This window comes from Hyla sarda, chromosome 4 (genome assembly GCF_029499605.1).
Source record: "Hyla sarda isolate aHylSar1 chromosome 4, aHylSar1.hap1, whole genome shotgun sequence".
Taxonomy (NCBI): Eukaryota; Metazoa; Chordata; class Amphibia; order Anura; family Hylidae; genus Hyla; species Hyla sarda.
This window is the reverse complement of record NC_079192.1, coordinates 403,117,004-403,140,973: the sequence shown is the minus strand read 5'-3', so window position 1 is coordinate 403,140,973 and position 23,970 is coordinate 403,117,004. Positions and strand designations below refer to the sequence as shown.

Sequence of the window (23,970 nt, the reverse complement as noted above, 5' to 3'; positions counted from 1 at the left end):
TGATAAGTACTGGAAGGATTAAGATTTTTATATAAAAGTAATTTACATATCCGTTTACATTTCTGGCACCAATTGATGCGATTTCTTAATTTTTTTTCCTATGGAGTACCCCCCTAATGTCTGCCGAGAATTTCTCTGGCAGGACATTATGCAGTGTGAATGTGCCTCAAGAAGTTGTCATGTGACTGTGAGAACATTTCCGCAAACTGAAGGCACCCTGGTTGGGTAACACTGGCCTACAGGTTATAAATTATATTAATGTTGTATCAGATGAATGGCACCTTGGTCACGTGATGCTCCCTAGGCAAAGGACCCAAAAAACTGTCTAGGTCTCCTAGCTCTGCTACATCTTTAGTCAAACTGTCGTCCTAACAATAATTTTGATGGTATACATATTTGTACATTTGCAGATATGGATGATACTTGGGCAATGCCATAAAGGGAGTGGTCAAAGGTGTTGGGCGATCAGAAAGATGTTTGGCGCAACTCTGGAGAGACGCACGAGTGTGGTAGGCCGAGGCAGGACAGTACAGACCAAAAGTTTGGACACCTTCTCATTCAGAGTTTTCTTTATTTTCATGACTATGAATATTGTAGATTCACACTGAAGGCATCAAAACTATGAATTAACACATGTGGAATTATAGACATAACAAAAAAGTGTGAAAATATGTCATATTCTAGGTTCTAGCTCCTTTTGCTCTGATTACTGCTTTGCAACCTCATTCTCTTGATGAGCTTCAAGAGGTAGTCACCTGAAATGGTCTCCAACAGTCTTGAAGGAGTTCCCATGATGCTTAGCACTTGTTGGCCCTTTTGCCTCCACTCTGCGGTCCAGCTCACCCCAAACCATCTGGATTGGGTTCAGGTCCGGTGACTGTGGAGGGCAGGTCATCTGGTGCAGCACCCATCACTCTCCTTCTTGGTCAAATAGCCCTTACACAGCCTGGAGGTGTTTGGGGTCATTGTCCTGTAGAAAAATAAATGATGGTCCAACTAAACGCAAAGCGGATGGAATAGCAGCCGCTGCCAGATGCTGTGGTAGCCATGCTGGGTCAGTATGCCTTCAATTTTGAATAAATCCCCAACAGTGTCATCACACCTCCTCCCCCCCCCCCCCCCCACACCAGCACACCTCCCCCCCCCCCCCCACACCAGCACACCTCCCCCCCCCCCCCCCCACACCAGCACACCTCCTCCCCCCCCCCCCCCCCACACCAGCACACCTCCTCCCCCCCCACACCAGCACACCTGTGAAGTGAAAACCATTTCAGGTGACTACCTCTTGAAGCTCAACAAGAGAATGCCAAGAGTGTGCAAAGCAGTAATCAAAGCAAAAGGTGGCTAGAACCTAGAATATGACATATTTTCACACTTTTTTGTTATGTCTATAATTCCACATGTGTTAATTCATAGTTTTGATGCCTTCAGTGTGAATCTACAATTTTCACAGTCATGAAAAAAAAGAAAACTCTGAATGAGAAGGCGTGTCCAAACTTTTGGTCTGTACTGTACCTAGTAGCCATCTTAGGCGCAACTTCAAGGGGTATTCCAGGCCAAAACTTTTTTTATATATATCAACTGGCTCCGGAAAGTTAAACACATTTGTAAATTACTTCTATTAAAAAATCTTAATCCTTCCAATAGTTATTAGCTTCTGAAGTTGAGTTGCTGTTTTCTGTCTAACTGCTCTCTGATGACTCACGTCCCGGGAGCTGTCCAGCTCCTATGGGGATATTCTCCCATCATGCACAGCTCCCGGGACGTGACATCATCATTGAGCAGTTAGACAGAAAACTTCAGAAGCTAATAACTATTGGAAGGATTAAGATTTTTTAATAGAAGTAATTTACAAATCTGTTTAACTTTCCGGAGCCAGTTGATATATATAAAAAAAAAAGTTTTGGCCTGGAATACCCCTTTAAGGCTTTTGGGAACTGATGACATAACACACAGAACACGGGGTCCCCAATAAAAGACTCCTATAAATTTAACGTTGTAAAAAAGTTGGTTCAACACACTAGCACGAGCCCACCGAGTTTGAAAGAAACCACCTAGAATTTTGTACCATAGAAACTAATAAAAACCATCAAGCCAGTCACGCCTCTGTGTGAAAAATGGAAATAATTTGCTTAAAGGGGTACTCCGCCCCTAGACATCTTATCCCCTATCCAAAGGATAGGGGATAAGATGTCTGATCGCGGGGGACCCACTGCTCCGTGCCAGATGACTGTCCATGCGGGGGAAGGCTCGTGACATCACAGCCATGCCCCCTCAATGCAAGTCTATGGGAGGGGGCGTGGCGGCCGCCACGCCCCCTCCCATGGACTTGCATTAAGGGGGCGTGGTCGTGACGTCACGAGCGGGGGGTAGCGGCTGTGACATCCCGAGCCTCCGGCACTGAACCCAATGCTCTAAATGAACGCCGGGTGCAGGATAGGGGATAAGATGTCAAGCGGAGTACCCCTTTAAGGAAAAACAAAGCATCTGCAACGTTCCCCTCATTTGACAGGCATAATCTGATGCCGAGAAATCCAGTCCTGGGTATGCTGGGAGTTGTTGTTTTGCAACACACAAGGGAAAAAAAAAAAAACCACAAGAGTAAGAACACAAGCGAGTGAGTCGAAATAAAACATTTCTTGCCGGTCTAGGCAATTAGCAGAGTCCATTTGTCCAAGAGTGAAAAAGGCCATCTAAGGTCCTACTAAGGGTACGCTCACATGGCGGAATTTCCGTGCGGAATTCCGCCATAATTTACTGTCCATTGACTGCAATGGGATTCCGCTGTCCCATTCAGACAGTGAAATTCCACCAAATTATAGAGATTGGTTTTATATTGTGCAGAATTCCGAGGCAGAATCCCATTGAAGTCAATGGGGGCTCGCATTTTTGGCGGGAATTCTGTGTTCCGAGAACACAGAAAATGTGGCGAAATTCTGCACAAATTCTGACAAAATTCCGCAATTTCATTCAGCGGGCTTTGCTGAACGGAATTAGTGCGGAGTTGCGGTTATTCCCGTCGTGTGATCGCAGCCTTAGACTGAGGAACTGATAACAGAAAGCAATAGATGATACTGAACGCTGAAGATCAGGGTGTGTCGTGGTTTTGTGCTTCTATCTAAGTTCAGTGAAGTTTCGGAAGAAAATTACTAACCACAAGACGGGGCCCCACGCCCTAAGGAGGTTTAGGAAACACAATGTGACTCACATACGATGACTATTAAAGGGGTACTCCGGTGGAAAACTTTTTTAAATTTTTTTAAATTTTTTTTTTTTTAAATGAACTGGTGCCAGAAAGTTAAACAGATTTGTAAAATTACTTCTATTTAAAAATCTTAATCATTTCAGTACTTATTAGCAGCTGTATACTACAGAGGAAATTCTTTTCTTTTTGAATTTCTTTTTTTTTTTCTTGTCCACAGTGCTCTCTGCTGACACCTGATGCCCGTTTCAGGAACTGTCCAGAGCAAGGAAAAATCCCCATAGCAAACCTATGCTGCTCTGGACAGTTCCTGACACGGACAGAAGTGTCAGCAGAGAGCATTGTGGACAAGACAAAAAAAGAAATAAAAAAATAAAAAAAGAATTTCCTCTGTAGCATACAGCTGCTAATAAGTACTGGAAGGGTAAAGATTTATTAATAAAAAGTGATTTACAAATCTGTAACTTTCTGCCACCATAGCCCTGACCTCATAGACTTCCCAACCAGTGTGCCTCCAGCTGTTGCAAAACTACAACTCCCAGCATGCCCGGACAGCCAAAGGCTGTCCGGGCATGCTGGGAGCTGTAGTTTTGCAACAGCTGGAGGCTCCCTGGTTGGAAAACACTGACCTGTCACAAGATCATCACAGAGCTTTCCTGAAATACTCTGTACTGCAATGAGAATGCTTTTTCCCCCATAACCAATGTGTTATTATTGCCTACACCTTTAACCCCTTAACGACCACGGACGTAAATGTACGTCCTGGTTTGGCGGTACTTCCCGCACATGGACGTACATTTACGTCCTGTGTATGACCGCCAGCATCGGAGCGGTGCTCGCGTCATACACGGCTGATAGCAGCCGGAGACCCGCCGGTAATGGCCGTCATCAGCGATCGCACGGATGTCCGCCATTAACCCCTCAGATGCCGTGATCAGTACAGATCACAGCATCTGCAGCAATGCGCATGTTAAAATAGATGATCAGTGGATCGCCCGCAGCGCTGCTGCGGCGATCCGGTCATCTGTAATGGCGGACGGAGGTCCCCCTCACCTGCCTCCGTCCGTCCGTCTCCCGGCGTCTCCTACTCTGGTCTGAGATCAAGCAGACCAGAGCAGAAGATCGCCGATAATACTGATCAGTGCTGAGTCCTATACATAGCACTGAACAGTATTCGCAATCAAACGATTGCTATGGATAGTCCCCTATGGGGACATAAGAAGTGTAAAAAAAAAATAAAAATAAGTTGAAAAATGTAAAAAAATAGAAAGTAAAAAAAAAAAAATCCCCTTCCCCAATTAAAATGAAAATTGTCAGTTTTTTCCCCCCATTTTACCCCCAAAAAGCGTAATTTTTTTTTTTAATAAACATATTTGGTATCACCGTGTGCGTAAATGTACAAACTATCAAAATATAATTTTAATGATCCCGTACGGTGAACGGCGTATATGTTAAAAAAAAAAAAAAAAGAAAGAAAAAGAAAAAAAAGGCCAAAATGCTGCTTTTGTCACATTTAATAAAAAAAATAAAAAAAAATAAAAAATTTAATACATTAAAAATTATCTAAAAGTTTTATTTATGCAAATGTGGTATCGATAAAAAGTACAGATGATGGTGCAAAAAATAAGCCCTCATACCGCCCTATATACGGAAAAATTAAAAAGTTATAGGTGGTCAAAATAGGGCAATTTTAGATTACTGATTTTGTACAAAAAGTTTTAGATATACAAAAATATAAAAGTATCTACTAGCCTTGGGTATCATTTTAATCGTATTGACCGACAGAATAAACGCATCATTTTTACCGTAAAGTGTACAGTGTGAAAACGAAACCTTCCAAAATGTGCAAAATTGTGGTTTTCATAAAAATTTCCTCCCTAAAAAAAAAAAACAAAAAAAAAAAATAAATAAATTTTTTGGGTTCACTGTACATTTTATGGTAAAATGAGAGGTTTCATTACAAAGTACAATTGGTCACACAAAAAAACAAGCCCTTATATGGGTCTGTAGATGGAAATATAAAGGAGATATGGATTTTAGAAGAAGGAGAGGAGGAAAAAAACGAAAGCACAAAAATAAAATTGGGCTTGGTCCTTAAAGGGTTAAGGGGTACTCCGCTTCCCCAGCATTCGGAACATTTCGTTCTGAACGCCTGGAGCGGGCGACGGGGGTCGTGACATCACCACCCCGCCAATAGTTCGGAACAAAGGGGGAGATTTATCAAAACCTGTGCAGAGGAAAAGTTGCTGAGTTGCCCATAGCAACCAATCAGATCGCTGCTTTCATTTTTATAAAAGGCCTTTGCAAAATGAAAGAAGCGATCTGATTGGTTGCTATGGGCAACTGGGCAATTTTTCCTGTGCACAGAAACCTCTCAAGATGTTCCAAACGCCGGGGCAGCGGAGTAACCCTTTAAAGCTTCAAGATAAACGCAGTCTTCTCCTGACATACTCTGTGCTGCATGTGTTATCGCCCACCCCAACCCCCAATCTCCATTTCCCACCTAACACTGTTTCAGTCTCGAGTGGCCACCTTATGGCTTCACGATCAATGCAGTCTTCTCCTGACATACTCTGTGCTCTTATTGTCAGACAAAAAAAAACTGAGGTCACATGACGCACCCCCATTAAGATCCGCACTAACATAGAACGGACGGGTCCCACAAAATACTCTGTGCTGCTTCCCAGATGCCTTCCAATTAATCTGACAATTTGGATTGTGACAAAGTATTTAATTTAAAAAAAATGAAATAAAAAAAAAAGTCTTACTTTTTTTTTTCTTGGAGGCGATTCAGCCGATGTGACCGTAAGGGAAGACAATTGAGTTATGATGGAAACTTCTCCGGTATTTATACAGCATCGCCCCAACCAAAGTGACAAAGCAAGTAATGTGCCCATACTGCTTCCTGCAGATAGCGGCGGATCATACGAATACGACCAAGGGGAAATGACCGGTCGCATTAAAAGGGGCACTACGCCTATAGGACGACGACTTTTACAACACAAACAGCTAATATAAGCCATACCTATGTATATACATGTATCGGGAGGGCCGGTTCTGGCTATAGGCAAAATAGGCAGCCGCCTAGAGCCCTCTCTTGATGGGGGCGCCACTGTGCATGCAGCAAGAAAGTTAGTAGCCGGCCAGCATCCGAAGGACCCGCCACTCATCCGAAGCACCCGCCACTCATCCGAAGCACCCGTCCAGCCAGCACCACCTTCCCAGTCCACCCCCCCCCCCCGGGGGATAAGAGGGGATAAGTGTTTGTACCGCTGCAGATGTCCTTTAATAAGGAGAACTCCAATAAAAATTGTCCCCCATACTGCCGGCAGTAAAAAAATAAACAGGTACATACCTTCCTCCGCTCTCCCGGGGCCTCCGGTAACCGGCTCCTGTCTCCGCCGCGATCCACTTCCTGGCGAGTCATACTGCACTCAGCCAATCACCGGCCGCAGTGAAGTCCTGACTCGGCCGGGGATAGGCTGAGCGGCAGTGTGACGTTTTCGGCCCCGGCAGCAGGTGTTGGTGTAGTGAAGAATTTTGTGTCCTGAAGAGTTCTCACACTGCCACTCAGCCTATCGCCGGCCGAGTCGGGACTTCACTGCGGTCGGTGATTGGCTGAGTGCAATAGGACTCGCCGACAACCGGCAACCAGGAAGAGACCGGAGCCCATTACCGGAGGCCCCGGAGGAGCAAAGGAAGGTATGTACATCTTTATGTTTTTTACTGCCAGCAGTATAGGGGACAATTTTTATATTCTGGAGTTCTCCTTTAAGAAAACCACTCCCTGGTGTCACGAACATTTGGGGGTTAATACCATCTTCCCCATACACCTCACATCGCACCCCCATGGCTCACCGCAGAGAACTTCTACTAAATCATGAGTTATGTCTTGAACGTGAACTCACTTGTTGCGGTAAAGCTAAGTCGGCGTGCAGCCTGTGTGTAATTGCCCTACGTATGTGTATTATCCATAGTCAGGTCCGCCAAGCATCCTGACATTATGTGCACCTCCATACATCCGCCCCCTGAGGAGGAGGTTTGTTACAGTGTGTCACCCCCAGTAGTAAGGTGGGAAGTGTCCAATAGGTGGGGTCAAGGGGCGGCAAATTTAGCTTTCGCCTAGGGTGACAAAAATCCTTGCTCCTGCCCTTTCGGGAGGTCAGAAATATAAAGCAGAGATAAGCTGCCCATACGCTTTACTGTCTGCTGCTTTTCCTCCAGATCCCTTCTACACATGCACGCTCCTCATAGCCAAGCGTGAATGTGGTTTTTAACAAGTAAAAAAGGAATAAACCAATCCCAGACTCCTCTGGATGCTGCTAATCCCCCCAAAACAAAAAGGACATGGCGTCAAAATCTAATTGCCTTATCTTTCACTCCACCCAATATCCACAACTGCCGGGCATTTCATGGTCAACTGCTCCTGCCAAAAATCGGTAGAGGCTAATGCTAAAACGAGTTATCCAGCATTAGAAAAAACAGCACCACCCTGGCCTTCAGATCGTGTGTGGTATTGCAGCTCATTATGGCTGCAGATCTCCTTTAGACGCTTATCACCTATCTGCAGGATAGAGGATAAGTGTCTGATTGCGAGTCATCGACCTCTGAGGTTGACGACACGTGCATTGGCCGCGCAGAGTTGCGGCAACGCTGTATCTCCGTACGGGAGATCCTGCGGATAGGGGATAGGAGTCTAAGACTGCAGTACTTCTTTAATGAAATGGAGTTGTAATACCACAGACAACCTGAGGACAGGGTGGAGCTGTTTTTTGGAAGAAAGTAGCTGTCTGTAGCGTAGCAGGACCTGCGGGTCACGTGGTCAGGTGGACTCTACGGTATTTCTGCTTAAGGACCTTTGGAGGTCCCTGTGACGTAGTCAATCCCATCACACTGTGTAACAGTGAATGACGGATGTTCGGACCAATCAGATTCACCCTGCCCATATAAGGGAGCGGCAGCCATTGTTCTCTCTCTTGTTCCCGGGCTGTTAAATGAGCAGGATCTGCGCAGCGAGTTAGGCCTGAGCCTTGCGGCAACGGCTGATATATGCAGGATCGCGAGTGTATCAATCCCTAAGCACTCTGCAGGATCACCAGACCTTATCTATCCCCTAAATCCGGACGGATCTGCAACAATTACCCTAAATTCCGAGACTTTAATTTCATTCAAGGTCCGCAACAATTGTCAGTCATTGAGATATATAGAGACTGTTTGCCTGAGACTGTTATTGTTCATTGGATGAACCGCAAGCATCTAAGTAAAGTTCATCAAGTTAAAGTTCAACTACTTTGCCATTTTTTTTTTTTTTTTTTAAACGTATACGGGTTGTATCCGGTTTTTCACCCGGACATAAAACCGTAGAAGACTGCCGTTTTGTGTACGGGAAAAAAAAAACGGATAAAACCGTAAATGATGCAAAACGTACACAACCGGATGCTATGTTATGGCATACGGTTTTCAATGACATGTCTATACATACGGTTTGCAATACGGTTTCATACAGTTTTTTACACTGGAACCGTATTGCAAAAACGAGATGTGAATGCTGCCTAAACTGAATCAAAATGTGTGTAAAAATTTTTTTTATCCGTATACGGTTTAAAAAATGGTGTCCGGTTGCATCCGATTTTTATGAAGAAAAAAAAAACGTATATGTTTTTAACTTTTCACTCCATTTTTAATAAAGTTTCATTTGTTTGATCGAAATTCCAAGAAAAAAAAAAACTGTGCAAAGTCAAAAACCGGATGGAACCGTATGCACATATGGTTCTGTACGGTTCCCATTGACTCGTACAGAAAAAACGTATACGGTTTAAGATCCATACTGCTGTTATGCGCAATATGGTAGCGTGCACAGGGCCCAAACCCTCAGCAGGGTTCAGCTCAACTAGAGTCGTCACTCAGCCGCCATCCACCCAACAATTTATAGGTTGCCCCTCCCTGCCCCCAGGATGCACATTCCTCACACCCCACAGACAGTAACCCTTACTGTGCCGCCACCCTATGCAAACACTGACACCTTAGTGTCACCACGTAGACCAGTGTCTCCCAACCAGGGTGCCTCCAGCTGCTGCAAAGCTACAACTCCCAGCATGCCCAGACAGCCAACGGCTGTCTGGGCATGCTGGGATTTGTAGTTTTGCAGCAGCTGGAGGCACACTGGTTGGGAGACGCTGATGTAGACGTACTACACTGTATCACAGGACTGGTTTGTGGGTTTATTTTCTCCCTAAGGGTCTATTCACACATACAGTATTCTGTGCAGATTTGATGCGCAGGATTTCCAGCTGTATTCAGTAGAGATGAGCGAACTTACAGTAAATTAGATTCGTCACGAACTTCTCGGCTCGGCAGTTGATGACTTTTCCTGCGTAAATTAGTTCAGCCTTCAGGTGCTCCAGTGGGCTGGAATAGGTGGATACATTCCTAGGAAAGAGTCTCCTAGGACTGTATCCACCTTTTCCAGCCCACCGGAGCACCGGAAAGCTGAACTAATTTATGCAGGAAAAGTCATCAACTGCCGAGCTGAGAAGTTTGTGACGAATCGAATTTACTGTAAGTTCCCTCATCTCTAGTATTCAGTCAGTTTACATCTGCAGCAGAAAATCCTGCGCAGAAAATCTGCAGCAGAATACCGTACGTGTGAATAGACCATGCCGGTTGATACTGGTGATATTTATTTTTATTTTTTGGCCCCATCTTTTACGATAGCGCCTCCTTCAGGGGGGTAGTGGTGCCATAAAAGTTCATTGAAAATTTTTTCTTTGGGTATGATCACACCGCGTAGTTTCCGGCGGACGGTCCATAGACAGTGGAAAGGACCGCGCGGGAACACGGCGTCTTTATGGACGACAATGCATTTCCAAGCGGATTCCACAAAAAGAATGTGACGTGTCGGTGGACGGAATCAGAATTTCCGCGGTGGACGTCTCCGTTGCAGAAATTCCGCCGTGTGCGCACGGGAAGCAAAACACCATCGAAACCAATGAAACTCTACTGCGACGAAATGTCTAAGCAGAATTTTATTTTTCCTCTGCTGGATTCCTCGAAGAAATTCTGTCGTGTAAACATAGCCCAAGGGTACGTTCACACACGCGGGTTTTCCGCTGCGTATTTGAAAGTGGGCGGGCTCTTCTCGGCTGTCCGCAGCAGATTTTCCGCGGCGGCATTTATGCTGCGGAAAATCCGCCACAGTCCCTACTGAGTTCAATGGGGCTTGCGGCAGATTTTCCGCAGTGTACATTCCGCCGCGGAAAGTCTGCTGCGGACAGCCAAGAAGAGCCCGCCCACTTTCAAATACACAGCGGAAAACCCGCGCGTGTGAACGTACCCTTAGACAACTTTTGTTTGGCGTTTCTTTGGCCTGAAAAAAACCCATAAAATAAATAAAGCCACCCAGGCCATGCTGTATTTATATATAATTTTTTTTTTTTTATATATATAATATATAATTTTTTTTTATTATATATTTTTTAAAAATTTTATAAAAAAAATTTGGCGATTTCTTTTCCAGTTGAAGAATGGTATAGGCTGCAGCGCCTCCAATGGCCAGATTGCATTTTTTTTACATTTATTTATTTTTTGTCAATGTATCTAAAATAAAAATATAAAAAAAAGGCTAATTTACAGTGGGTCTCCATAAAATAAAAAAAATTATAATAAATTATATAATATTTTTTATTTATAATATTTATTTTACTTAAGTAGCTCATTTATGTTGGCAACTTTCCCCAGCTCTTATGCAAAGTTATGCGTCTCCATGGTAACATAAGCCAGAGCAGAGTGTACCTGTTACTGGCTTTGTTGCCCATAGCAACCAGAGAACGCCTCAGGAAATCTGAAAGCTGCTCAGTGATTGGTGGATACAGTCCCATAGGAGCTGATGCCCAGTGTGATTACACAGATTTAAGTAAGAAAGCTGGTCAACTCAGCTTTCCCAGAACCAGATCGGTACAGACCATGCGCAGCCCTCGGTAGTGCAGGTCTACGGAAATTATGGAAGAGGAGTCGAGCAGCCATCTTGTTTGGTGCAGTGGAGGTCAGGGAGGCCCAGCTGTTGCTAACCTACAATTCCCATCGTGTCCTGTAGCTGTCAGGGCATGCTGGGAGTTGTAGTTATGATACAGCTGGAGAGCCACAGGTTGAAGAGAAAACTATAGACCGTATGCAGTAGTCGCTAAGCTTTTGCAAAACTACAACTCCCAGCATGCCCGGACAGCCAACGGCTGTCCGGGCATGCTGGGAGTTGTAGTTCTGCAACAGCTGGAGGTCCACAGTTTGGAGACCACTCTGCTTTACATACTAGTGATCCCATAGAAATGCCTGCGCACCCTTGGACACGACACGGCGCTGCTCTGTCTACAATAGTTCTTTAGTAATAAGAATAAGATGATAAAAGTTACAGGGCGTGATTAACCCTATCCTGACGGCCCAAAATAAAGACCTCCCCCCCTGAATATCAGTCAGGGTCCTACAGCAGCATCGGTCAAGTGCCTTAACCCATTCCTGTCCGATCTGTCTACAATTCATGTCTGACTAGCCCCTTAGTCAGTGACTTAACCCATCCCTGTCTGTCAACACAATTCATTCCTGTCCTACCCAGTGCTGGGCAATGCATTTAACCACTTGTTATCCAGTCTCTTTAACCCATCACTTTCCAGTGACACTAGTCAGTACTTTTAACCCATTCTTGTCTGATCCCACACTAGTCTCTTTAACCCGTTCCTGTCTCATCCAACGCAAGTCTCTTTAACCCATTCCACTCTGATCCCATGCAAGTCTCTTTAACCCATTCCGGTCTGATCCCACGCAAGTCTCTTTAACCCATTCCAGTCTGATCCCATGCAAGTCTCTTTAACCCATTCCGGTCTGATCCCATGCAAGTCTCTTTAACCCATTCCGGTCTTATCCCACGCGAGTCTCTTTAACCCATTCCAGTCTGATCCCACACTAGTCTCTTTAACCTGTTCCAGTCTAATCCCACACTAATCTCCTTAACCCATTCCGGTCTGATCCCACGCAAGTCTCTTTAATCCATTCCAGTCTGATCCCACACTAGTCTCCTTAACCCATTCCTCTCTGATCCCACACTAGTCTCTTTAACCCATTCCAGTCTGACAAGTCTCTTTAACCCATTCAGGTCAGATCCCACACTAGTCTCATTAACGCATTACAGTCCGATCCCACATTAGTCTCTTAAACCCATTCCTCTCAGATCCCACACTAGTCTCTTTAACCCATTCCTGTCTGATCCCACACTAGTCTCTTTAACCCATTCATGTCTGATCCCACACCAGTCAGTGCCTTTAACCTATTTTTTTTTTATCCAGTCCTATTTAACCCAGTCTATCCCAGTACACAGCAGTTAACCCATTCTGGTTAATGTCCTAAACAAAACACAGCACTGGTCCTTTTTCCCAGTCCTGTTGCTCCTTGACCCTTTCCTGCCAGGCTTTCGTGTAAAGACCGCAACCCCCTAACCCCTTTTCTATTGCAGCCTCCCAAGCACTGATTTCTCAGGGTGCCCCCTCTCACCTTCCTTGGCTTTCTTCTTCCTGACCAGGGTGCCCCCCAGCTTGCCCAGGAAGGACTCATCTTTCTTCATCCTCTGCCCCTGCAGGGTAGGAGACCTTAGTGGGGTGGCTGACATCTTCTCCCCCTGGGTGAGTGTGAGTGGGGTGGGATACTCGTCCTCATGTGATTACAGGAAGAGGATGTGATGAGCCTCACACTTATCAGCCTCCAATGAGAGGGGCTGGAGGGCCGGGCAGGGAGGAGGCTCCACACATGGCCACCTACATGGGACATATTCCTGGGAATAACAATGTATCAGTGCTGATCCCACCTGGAGACATTGTATCATTCAGACTCCCCCATATCCTAGATCTCCAATAGGGATCGCAAATGTTCATGTGAAATATCCGCAATTCTGCACAAATTCCGGATTTGGGGAATTCTGCCGGAATCAAGACACAGAATTCTGCTGAAATTCAAAGCACCATTGACTTCAATGGGATTCTGCTGCGGAATTCCACAAAATGAAGGTCTTTACACTTTGTGGGAATGTGGAATTGCCATTGCCGAACATTTCGCTGTGTGAATGGGACAGCGGAGTCCGATTTAAATCTACGAGCGGTAAAATTTGGCCGAATTTCCTGCAGAATTCCGCACGGATTTGAACAAAGCCTACGAAAGGAATTGATCATTAGCGCAGATTTTTCCGCGATGCCAAACCAGTTGCGCAAGTTGGTGATTTTTCCCAAATTTATTTTGTTGCACACATCGCCTCATAAATTTGCGCACATGACGTGAAACCCCTGGATAGTGCGGAAAAAACATGGTGAAAAGCTCACACACCTACGGCGGCCATTCACTGGCGTACATTTGCGCGAAAAAATTTATTTGTGCCCAAATGATTAAATTCGGGGCACCGACCAAAAATTACACCCCCTGCAAGTACACGACGAGAAAAATGACGCAGCATAAAAATAGCGAAAAATAAGACGACTTAAAATAAAAACACGACGCAAAAATCCTCTTTCTGCTCCATGTTAAAATAAAGCATCAAAATGTTATTAGTGTGAATTAGCCCTTAGGTCAGTGTTTCCCAGCCAGTGTGCCTCCAGCTGTTGCAAAACTACGACTACCAGCATGCTGGAGCGCCATGACATGCTGGAAGTTGTAGTGCTTGCACAGCTGGAGACCCACTACTAACATGGAGTATTTTTATAGTAATATTTTATTTATTTGACTGCCCTGTCACTTTCTATTTAGGCTAGGTTCACATCACGATTTAACCCTCCGATTACCGGACCATAAAATCGGACAAAATCAGAGTGCAAAAAAATCGTATACAATCGTATGTAAAAACTTCTTTGCTATCCGATTTAAAATCGGATCCAAAAATCCTACAGATGAAAAATTCCATCCGATTTTCAATAAAAATCCGATCCTGTTTATTAATATGTATGCCAATGGCAATAAAGTTTCATATATTTGAAGCGTATGTGTTTTGAAGTCTACTGCGCATGAGTACAAAAAAAAATCGTGTGCGATTAATCTGATAGAATCGCACAGTCACACGATTCCATGCGATTTACATAGACATCAATAATAAAAAATTCGGACACAATTTCGATCCGATTTCGAATCTGGACGAAAAATTGTGGTCAACCGCGATTTTACCTTCAATCTTAAATCGTGCAAAATCGGACGCGGATCGAAACTGATGCCTTTGTTGTCTATCATTAGTGAATGGAAGTCAATGGATACGACTTGGCGAGATTTTACCATCCTACTTCTTCTCACGATTTTTAATGTTGAAATCGCACAAAGCTGCCATTGACTATATAGACAAAAAAGGCATCAGTAGGTAAAATCGTAGTTGGCCACAATTTTTCGTCCAGATTCGAAATCGGATCAAAATTGTGTCCATTTTTTTTATTATCGATGTCTATGTAAATCGCATGGAATCGCGTGACTGTGCGATTCTATCAGATTAATCGCACACGATTGTTTTCTACGCACGCGCAGTAGACTTCAAAACACATACACTTCAAATATACAGTGATCCCTCAACATACCATGGTAATCCGTTCCAAATGGACCATCGTTTGTTGAAACCATCGTATGTTGAGGGATCCGTGCAATGTAAAGTATAGGACAGTGGTCTACAACCTGCGGACCTCCAGATGTTGCAAAACTACAACACCCAGCATGCCCGGACAGCCAACGGCTGTCCGGGCATGCTGGGAGTTGTAGTTTTGCAACATCTGGAGGTCCACAGGTTGAAGACCACTGGTATTGGAGGTTATACTCACGTGTCCCCGCCGCTCCGGACCAACACCAGTCATCACCGCTGCCCTGGATGTCACCTTCCATCGCTGTCGCCGCATCCCCAGGGTGTCCCCGATGCTCCGGCAAGGCTTCTGCTTCCCCAGCATTATCGCTCTCCGTCGCCGCCATCACGTCGCTACGTACGCCGCTCCTATTGGATGACGGGACGGCGTGCGCAGCGACGTGATGGCGACGATGGAGAGCGCCAACGATACAGGGATCCCGAAGAGGACGCGCCGGAGCCCCGAGGACAGGTAAGTGATCCTCAGCGGACCACACGGGGCACCGTAAACGGCTATCCGGTGGGAGCTGAAGCAGTCTGCGCTGCCGGATAGCGGTTTATGCGATGGCCCCGACATACAAAAGCATCGTATGTTGATGCTGCCTCTGAGAGACCATCGTATGTCGAAATGATCGTATGTCGGGGCCATCGTAGGTCGGGGGAGTCACTGTATAAAACTTTATTGCCATCGGCATGCATATTAATTTTAAAAACAGGATCAGATTGTTATTGAAAATCGGATGGAATTTTCATCTGTACGATTTTTGGATACGCAAAGATATTTTTACATACGATTCTATCCGATTTTTTGCTGCAATCCGATTTCACTGTCCGATAATCGGATGGTTATGTGAATGCACCGTTGAGGCCGCAGTCAGCTGACTTATCTCCCAGCGTCCACCGCGCACAGACAACATGGCGGCGCCCATGGTACACGCTCTGCGGTCAATTTCCCGGCTGTACCGGCCTCACACCCGCCGCCTCTCCGGCTCCTCCGAGCCCTTAGTGTCCGGGACCCGTCGGGGCCTCTTCAAGGAGGTGTTCCCGGCGGAGAGCGCCCGCCTCCAGCTCCCGGAGCTCCTGTCCTCCGGCCTCCCCCAGACCGTGTACTGCGGCTTCGACCCCACGGCGGACTCCCTGCACGTCGGGAACCTCCTGGCCGTGCTCGGCCTCCTCCACTTCCACCGGGCCGGGCACCACGTGATCGCCGTGGTCGGGGGAGCCACCGCCCAGATCGGGGACCCCAGCGGGCGCAGCGGGGAGCGGGAGGCGCTGAGCCCGGAGCGGCTGGAGGAGAACGTGCGGGGGATCCGGGACTCGCTGCACCGGATCTTCGGTCACCACGAGCTGCTGTCGGGCGGGGAGGTGCGGCCCGGGGGGCGGGTGACGGTGCTGGATAACGCCGCCTGGTACCGGCACCGGCCGGCTGTGGAGTTCCTGGGCTCGGTGGGCAGACACTTCCGGATGGGCACCATGCTGAGCCGCCACAGTGTGCAGAGCCGCCTGGCATCACCGGAGGGCATGAGCCTGGCAGAGTTCACCTACCAAGTGTTCCAGGCCTATGACTTCTACTACCTGCACCAGAAGTATGGCTGCCGCATCCAGCTGGGGGGCACCGACCAACTGGGCAACCTCATGTCCGGGCATGACTTCATCCACAGGTGGGGGGCACTGCCAGCATGGGGGGCATGACTTCATCCACAGGTAGGGGAACTGCCAACATGGGGGGCATGACTTCATTCACAGGTGGGAGCACTGCCAACATGGGGGGGCATGAATTCGTCCACAGGTGGGGGGGGGGGCACTGCCAACATTGGGGGCACGACTTCATCCACAGGTAGGGGAACTGCCAACATGGGGGGCATGACTTCATCCACAGGTGGGGGGCACGACTTCATCCACAGGTGGGGGGCACTGCCAGCATGGGGGGGGGCACGACTTCATCCACAGGTGGGGGGGCACTGCCAACATGGGCGGGGGCATGACTTCATCCACAGGTGGGGGGCACGACTTCATCCACAGGTGGGGGGCACTGCCAGCATGGGGGGGGGCACGACTTCATCCACAGGTGGGGGGCACTGCCAGCATGGGGGGGGGGCACGACTTCATCCACAGGTGGGGGGCACTGCCAACATGGGGGGCATGACTTCATCCACAGGTGGGGGGCACTGCCAGCATGGGGGGGGGCACGACTTCATCCACAGGTGGGGGGCACTGCCAACATGGGGGGCATGACTTCATCCACAGGTGGGGGGCACTGCCAGCATGGGGGGGGCATGAATTCATCCACAGGTGGGAGCACTGCCAACATGGGGGGCATGACTTCATCCACAGGTGGGAGCACTGCCAACATGGGGGGCATGACTTCATCCACAGGTGGGAGCACTGCCAACATGGGGGGCATGACTTCATCCACAGGTGGGGGGAACTGCCAACATGGAGGACACAACTTTATCCACAGGTGAGGGCACTGCCAACATGGGGGGGGGGGGCATGACTTTATCCACAGCTGGGGGGGCACTGCAAACATGGTGTCCTATAGGGATGACCACCCTATAGGATCAGTGTCATTGGCAGAGCGCACTTCTCTACTACTCCAGCTATGCCCTGCTGTACCCTCTGCTCCCCCCTCTCTGTATTTTGGCTCTGATGTAGTCCTCTTGAGCATGCTCAGTACACTGACACAGACAGCCACAAGTGATGTATCTTGAGAAATTCCAAATTTTAAAGTGTACCTGTCGTCAAGAAAAACTTTTTATATAATGTAGATAATACTATTATATGTATATTTGTAATATACATTGGTTAAATTTTTTTTATATTTTTGTCTCTGCAGCTATTGCCTGTGTGTCTCTATGAGGAGTCCAAATACAGGAAGTGAGGACAAGCGGGGATCTGTGCAGTAAGAGAAAGCAGGACAGTGTGCACTGAGGCTCCATAACACGCTCCTGGCTCATACATCAGGATGATTGACAAGCCAGGAGCCTGCACAGATCCCTGCTTCTCCCGCCCTCACTTCCTTTATTTGGACTCCTCATGGAGACACACAGACAGTTATTTTTTTCACCCAAAAATATACACAATTTTTAACCAATGTACAGTGGTCCCTCAACATACGCTGGTAATCCGTTCCAAATGGACCATCGTTTGTTGAAACCATCGTATGTTGAGGGATCCGTGCAATGTAAAGTATAGGACAGTGGTCTACAACCTGCGGACCTCCAGATGTTGCAAAACTACAACAGCTGTCCGGGCATGCTGGGAGTTGTAGTTTTGCAACATCTGGAGGTCTGCAGGTTGAAGACCACTGGTATTGGAGGTTATACTCACGTATCCGCGCTACTCCGGACCATCACCACTCGTCACCGCTGCCCTGGATGTCGCCTTCCATCGCTGTTGCCGCGTCCCCGACGCTCCGGCAAGGCCTCTGCTTCCCCGGGATCCTCTCTCTCCGTCACCGCCATCACTTCGCTCCTATTGGATGACGGGACTGCGTGCACAGCGACATGATGGCGACAATGGAGAGCGCCGACGATGCAGGGGATCCCGAAGAGGACGCGCCGGAGCCCCGAGGACAGGTAAGTGATTGTCAGCGGACCACACGGGGCACCGTAAACGTCTATCCGGTGGCAGCTGAAGCAGTCTGCGTTGCCGGATAGCCGTTTATGCGATGGCCCCGACATACAAAAGCATCGTATGTTGAAATGATCGTATGTCGGGGCCATCGTAGGTCGGGGGGGTCACTGTATATTACAAATATACATATAATGGTATTATTTACATTATATAAAAAGTTTTGGTTAACGACAGGTACACTTTAAGAACAATCTAGAACAGCAGCTGCGCAGGCAGACACTGTAAAGATCACTGAAGAGGCTGTAGTCCTTCATTCTGGTTGGTCCAGACTAGTGTTTGCCAAAATCCTGACTGTAAGCATTGGACTGGGCAGCTTAGTGATGATCAGTGCCCATGGCAGTCAGGACATATTGGGAGTTATACTCCTGAGCAGGTTGGTAAATGCCGCCATTATACTTCGTGTTTTTCTCTTTTGTGTGCAGAACAACAGGAGAAGAGGTGTTCGGGATCCTGCTGCCGCTTATCACCAGCACCAGCGGGGACAAGCTGGGCAAGTCGGCGGGGAACGCCTTGTGGCTGAACCGAGATCGGACGTCACCGTTTGACTTCTACCAATACTTTGTGCGGCAGCAAGATGGCAACGTGGAGAGGTGATGTGTGCAGGGGTGGGGGCTCAAACTGTTCTCTGGGCCAGAGCGCCCTCTATGGGTCAGGGACCAGTCTTTTATCAATCAAAGCTCGTAGCCTGTTTCGGGCTCTTGGGTTGCAGCATGTTGAGGATGGTGATGACCGTATACACGCCGAGACCCATAGGAGGGGATTTAAGGTGTCCACTGCGTCACTACTGTGGGGGGGGGGGGTAAAACACTGCCGAGCCCACTGATTGGCCACGCCTCAGCTCTGCTTCATTGGCTCCACTCTGCTGCCCCTCACTGCTGTGTCAATGCCAGTAGTAATGTGCTGTATTTGGCACGGTTCCTGTATCTTTACTGCACTGTTTCTGCACTGCTACTTAGGCAGAGTAGTGCAGCCTAGCCGTAGTATCCGAGCAGTGTGGGGCAGTGATTGGAGTAGTATCCGAGCAGTGTGGGGCAGTGATTGGAGTAGTATCAGAGCAGTGTGGGGCAGTGATTGGAGTAGTATCAGAGCAGTGTGGGGCAGTGATTGGAGTAGTATCAGAGCAGTGTGAGGCAGTGATTTGGCGGAGTATCAGCAGTGTGGGGCAGTGGTTTGAGTAGTATCCGAGCAGTGTGGGGCAGTGATTGGCGTAGTATCCGAGCAGTGTGGGGCAGTGATTGGCGTAGTATCCGAGCAGTGTGGGGCAGTGATTGGAGTAGTATCAGAGCAGTGTAAGGCAGTGATTGGCGTAGTATCCGAGCAGTGTAGTGCAGTGATTGGCGTGGTAGCACAGCAGAGCCATAGTATCCGGGCAGTGATTGGAGTAGTATCAGAGCAGTGTGGGGCAGTGATTGGCGTAGTATCCGAGCAGTGTGGGGCAGTGATTGGAGTAGTATCAGAGCAGTGTAAGGCAGTGATTGGCGTAGTATCCGAGCAGTGTAGTGCAGTGATTGGCGTGGTAGCACAGCAGAGCCATAGTATCCGAGCAGTGTGGGGCAGTGATTGGAGTAGTATCAGAGCAGTGTGGGGCAGTGATTGGAGTAGTATCAGAGCAGTGTGGGGCAGTGATTGGAGTAGTATCAGAGCAGTGTGGGGCAGTGATTGGAGTAGTATCAGAGCAGTGTGGGGCAGTGATTTGAGTAGTATCCGAGCAGTGATTGGCGGAGTAGCTCAGCAGAGCCATAGTGTCTGCTGGGTCACCACTGTGTGTGTGTGTGGGGGGGGGGGGGGGGGGTTGGTTTCAGGTAGCAAATGTATAGGTGGGCATTTAACATTTTTATTTATTTATTTTTGCTCAATTTTGTGACATGTTTTGAGGGGTTTTATGTCTTGGAATAACATGTACCTTATTTATGGTGGTTTGTGCACTTTTTTTTTTTGCAGTTTGTGCTAATTGTTTATCATAATTATAAACAGCATGACTTAGTATGTGCAAATAGATTTACATCATCTATGCAAAAATGTTTCCCCAGCCAAAGGCTGTCCGGGCATGCTGAGAGTTGTAGTTCTGCAGCAGCCGGAGGCACCTGGTTCGGGAACAGCCTAAGTGTATAACTGTGGACACTGCTCTCTGCAGCATACATCCTCCATGTATCTCTACTATGTATTTATTATTTAATGCGTCTTTTTTTCTGTTTTTAGGTTTCTAAAACTTTTCACTTTCCTTCCGCTCCCTGAGATCAAGCACATTATGGATCAGCACGCCAAGGAGCCTGAGAAACGGCTCCCCCAGAAGAGACTGGCAGCGGAGGTCACCAAGCTCGTCCATGGCAAAGAAGGGCTGGAGTCTGCCAAGAGGTGAGATGCCCGTCTGGTCCTTCCCAGTTTTTCAGGCGCTTTATATCATCCAATAGGGCAGTGTTTCCCAACCAGGGTGACTCCAGCTGTTGCAAACTACAACAGGTGTCCGGGCATGCTGGAAGTCTTAGTTTTGCAACAGCTGGAGGCACCCTGGTTGGGAAACAGTGATCTAACTTAATGCAAGTAAGTGAGACCAAGCAAGTCAGTTTGGTATTGATACAGTAACTCGTGTAGTGTTATTTATAGACCCCTTGGTCAGGTAAAAGAATTAGATCATCTACTGGTTAAAGAAATATAACTAAAATTACATCAAAAGGTGAAGTTTTCATCATAGGGGGCCTTTAATCTTCCTGTTTTGAACTGGAAAATAAAAATCGCTAGTTCTGCCAGGAGTCCAGATATTCTAAATTAACTACTGGGATTATCTCTACAACAAGTGGTTGAAGAGCCAACCTGGAAGGAGGCCATTTTAGATTCAGTATTCACAATTGTATTTGTCCACCTCCTGTGTATCACCTGAATACCTCCAGTGCACTTAGAATAGCTGCCAAGCTTAACCCCTTAAGGACATGTACGGCGCTGCAGCGAGTAACTTCTCGCACAGTGCTGTACATTGACGGCACGGTAATGACGCAAGAGCTGCCCTCTCTTCATGCACGCCGGGTCCTGGCAGCGGTCAGCAGCCATGGACCCGCCGGTAATGGTGGACATCAGCGATCATGCTGATGTCTGCCATTAACCCCTCAGATGCCGTGATTAATACAGATCCCGAGATGTGCAGCAGTGCGGCACTTTACATGGCTGATCTGATCGTCCGCGACACTGCCATTGGGTTCAGATCAGCCTCGCCTGCCTCCGCCACTCTTCCAGCAGACCAGAGCAGAAGATCACCGATAATTCTGATTAGAGCTATGCTCTATGCATAGCAATGAACAGTATGAGCAGCCGTCAAGCCCCCTCCCATAGACTTGCATTGAGAGGGCGGAGCATGACGTCATGAGGGGGCGGGGCTGACGTCACGAGCTCCCGACTCCAGCGTTCGGAACAGTTTGTTCCAAACGCTGAGCAGCGGAGTACCCCTTTAAGGCGTTAAAAATTCAAGTCTTTACTTACTGTATGATACCCTGCCTTTTATTATTAGGATTGTTTATTACTAGATGTTGCCCTATTGGTCTATCCATTCCAGGCATTTGTCATTTGGGGGACTTTCTTATTTCTATATATCTTAAATAAAGGCCAAGTTTTAGACAAAGACAAAGTGTTACCACGACTGAGTGTTGTTGCTTCACAGCTAGAGATTTAAGGGTTGCAGATATCCGCTCTACTACATTGGGGTGTGTATTAGGAAGATGTATACATGTGTGCCATGACTTGGTTAGTATGACAGCCTGTAATACCTGTCTTTCTCCACTAGGTGCACTCAAGCGCTGTATCACAGCAGCATTGACGCCTTGGCGGCCATGTCTGATCAAGAACTGCAGGAACTTTTCCAGGAAGCCCCTTTCGCCGAATTGCACTTGGAACCTGGCACCAGGGTGCTCGACGCCTGTCTCAAAGTGTCTGCCATCCCCGAGGGTGCTCGTGGGTAGGTATTTTAAAGGAATAGTCCAGTGCTGAAAAACGTATCCCCTATCCTAAGGATAGAGGATGTTTCAGATCTCCTGTTCAGGGCCCCGGTAGCACGCGGGAAGGGGACGTGTTGACCACCGTATGAAGCAGCGGCTGACACGCCCCCTCAATACAACTCTATGGCAGAGCCGGAGTGCTGCATTCGGCAATCTCCAGCTCTGCCATAGCGATGTGTTGAGGGGGCGTGTCAGCCGCTGCTTCATGTGGTGGTTGACACCCGTTATCTGGCCAGCGAGCCGAGGCCCCGTACAGGAGATCGCGTCGGACCCCCCTGGATCTGAAACTTATCCCCTATCCTTAGGATAGGGGATAAGTTTTTCAGCACTGGACTACCCCTTTAAGTTGTACACATGAAGCATGATGCCCCCTATTGGCAGTGTGTTGTAAGATAAAGGATGGGCATGACCGAATTTACAGCTCGTGGGGACAGAGCCTATTCGATCTTCTACCAGATTCCGCTTTTTTTTGCCTTTCAGCTTTGACATCTTGAGCAGCGGGGGAGTGAGCTTCAACCACACGAGGGTCACCAACCCAGACGAGGTGCTCGTGGTCGGCCAACACATCCTCAACAATGGACTGTCCCTCATCAAGGTCGGGAAGAAGAACTTCTACATTGTGAAGTGGCTGCAGATGTGAGAGCGGCCCGACCGTCCGGCCCTGGGGGGGGGGGGGTCAATACTCTCACTGAGTGAGAACCTGTGCGCTGTATATAGGGGGCGATGGCGCGGGTCTAATAAATAACTGTATCAGTTGGATATTACACTGGGTCTCTTGTCCTTTGTCCTCAACCAACATCTGACGCTTTCATTATTTAGTTAGTCTCCATGCAGCTGGAGGACCCCTTTAACCACTTAAAGGGGTACTCCGGTGGAAAAGTTTTTTGTTTTAAATCAACTGGTGCCAGAAAGTTAAACAGATTTGTAAGTTACTTCTAAAAAAAATCTTAATCTTTCCAGTACTTATTAGCTGCTGAATACTACAGAGGAAATTATTTTCTTTTTGGAACACAGTGCTCTCTGCTGACATCACGAGCACAGTGCTCTCTGCTGACATTTCTGTCCCTTTTAGGAACTGTCCAGAGCAGCATATGTTTGCTATGGGGATTTTCTCCTACTCTGGACAGTTCTTAAAATGGACAGATATGTCGGCAGAGAGCACTGTGCTCGTGATGTCAGAAGAGAGCTCCGTTTTCCAAAAAGAAAATAATTTCCTCTGTAGTATTCAGCAGCTAATAAGTACTGGAAGGATTAAGACTTTTTAATAGAAGTAACTTACATATCTGTTTAACTTTTTGGCACCAGTTGATTAAAAAAAAAACAGTTTTCCATGGATGCAAATGTGTTATCTGTTTGGATCCAATATTCAGTTAATAAACCAAAAAATAAATATATTTTTTTGTTCCGAGCATGCTCAGAAGTAAAAACGGATTGAAAAAACAGATGAAAACTGATGACATTAAAGGCTCATCTGTTTTCCATAGACTTCAATGTTAAATTTACTATCTGTTTTTTTCTTCCATTTGCAT

At 47.3% G+C, this 23,970-nt stretch overlaps 2 protein-coding genes across 4 annotated transcripts in view; one reads left to right on the top strand and one right to left on the bottom strand.

Moving 5' to 3' along the window:
• PARVB (parvin beta) overlaps window positions 1-13,098 on the bottom strand; it is a 55,282-nt gene extending 42,184 nt beyond the window's left edge. Inside the window, exon 1 of one of the 3 annotated variants that reach the window (XM_056517426.1) lies at window positions 12,740-13,098. In XM_056517426.1, the coding sequence (XP_056373401.1) occupies window positions 12,740-12,854 (115 nt within the window). In that variant the 5' untranslated portion in view covers window positions 12,855-13,098. Of the gene's footprint in view, window positions 1-5,705; window positions 5,763-6,557; window positions 6,684-12,739 lie in introns of those variants that run through there. The other 2 variants (XM_056517429.1, XM_056517427.1) reach the window with 2 other exon arrangements.
• A 2,535-nt stretch (window positions 13,099-15,633) lies between these two features.
• On the top strand, window positions 15,634-23,321 carry YARS2 (tyrosyl-tRNA synthetase 2). Its single transcript, XM_056517425.1, has 5 exons — window positions 15,634-16,483; window positions 18,881-19,048; window positions 20,658-20,813; window positions 22,231-22,401; window positions 22,922-23,321. The coding sequence occupies exons 1-5, from the start codon at window positions 15,738-15,740 to the stop codon at window positions 23,079-23,081; spliced, it is 1,401 nt and encodes a 466-aa protein (XP_056373400.1). The 5' UTR covers window positions 15,634-15,737; the 3' UTR covers window positions 23,082-23,321.
• The last annotated feature ends 649 nt before the right edge of the window (window positions 23,322-23,970 follow it).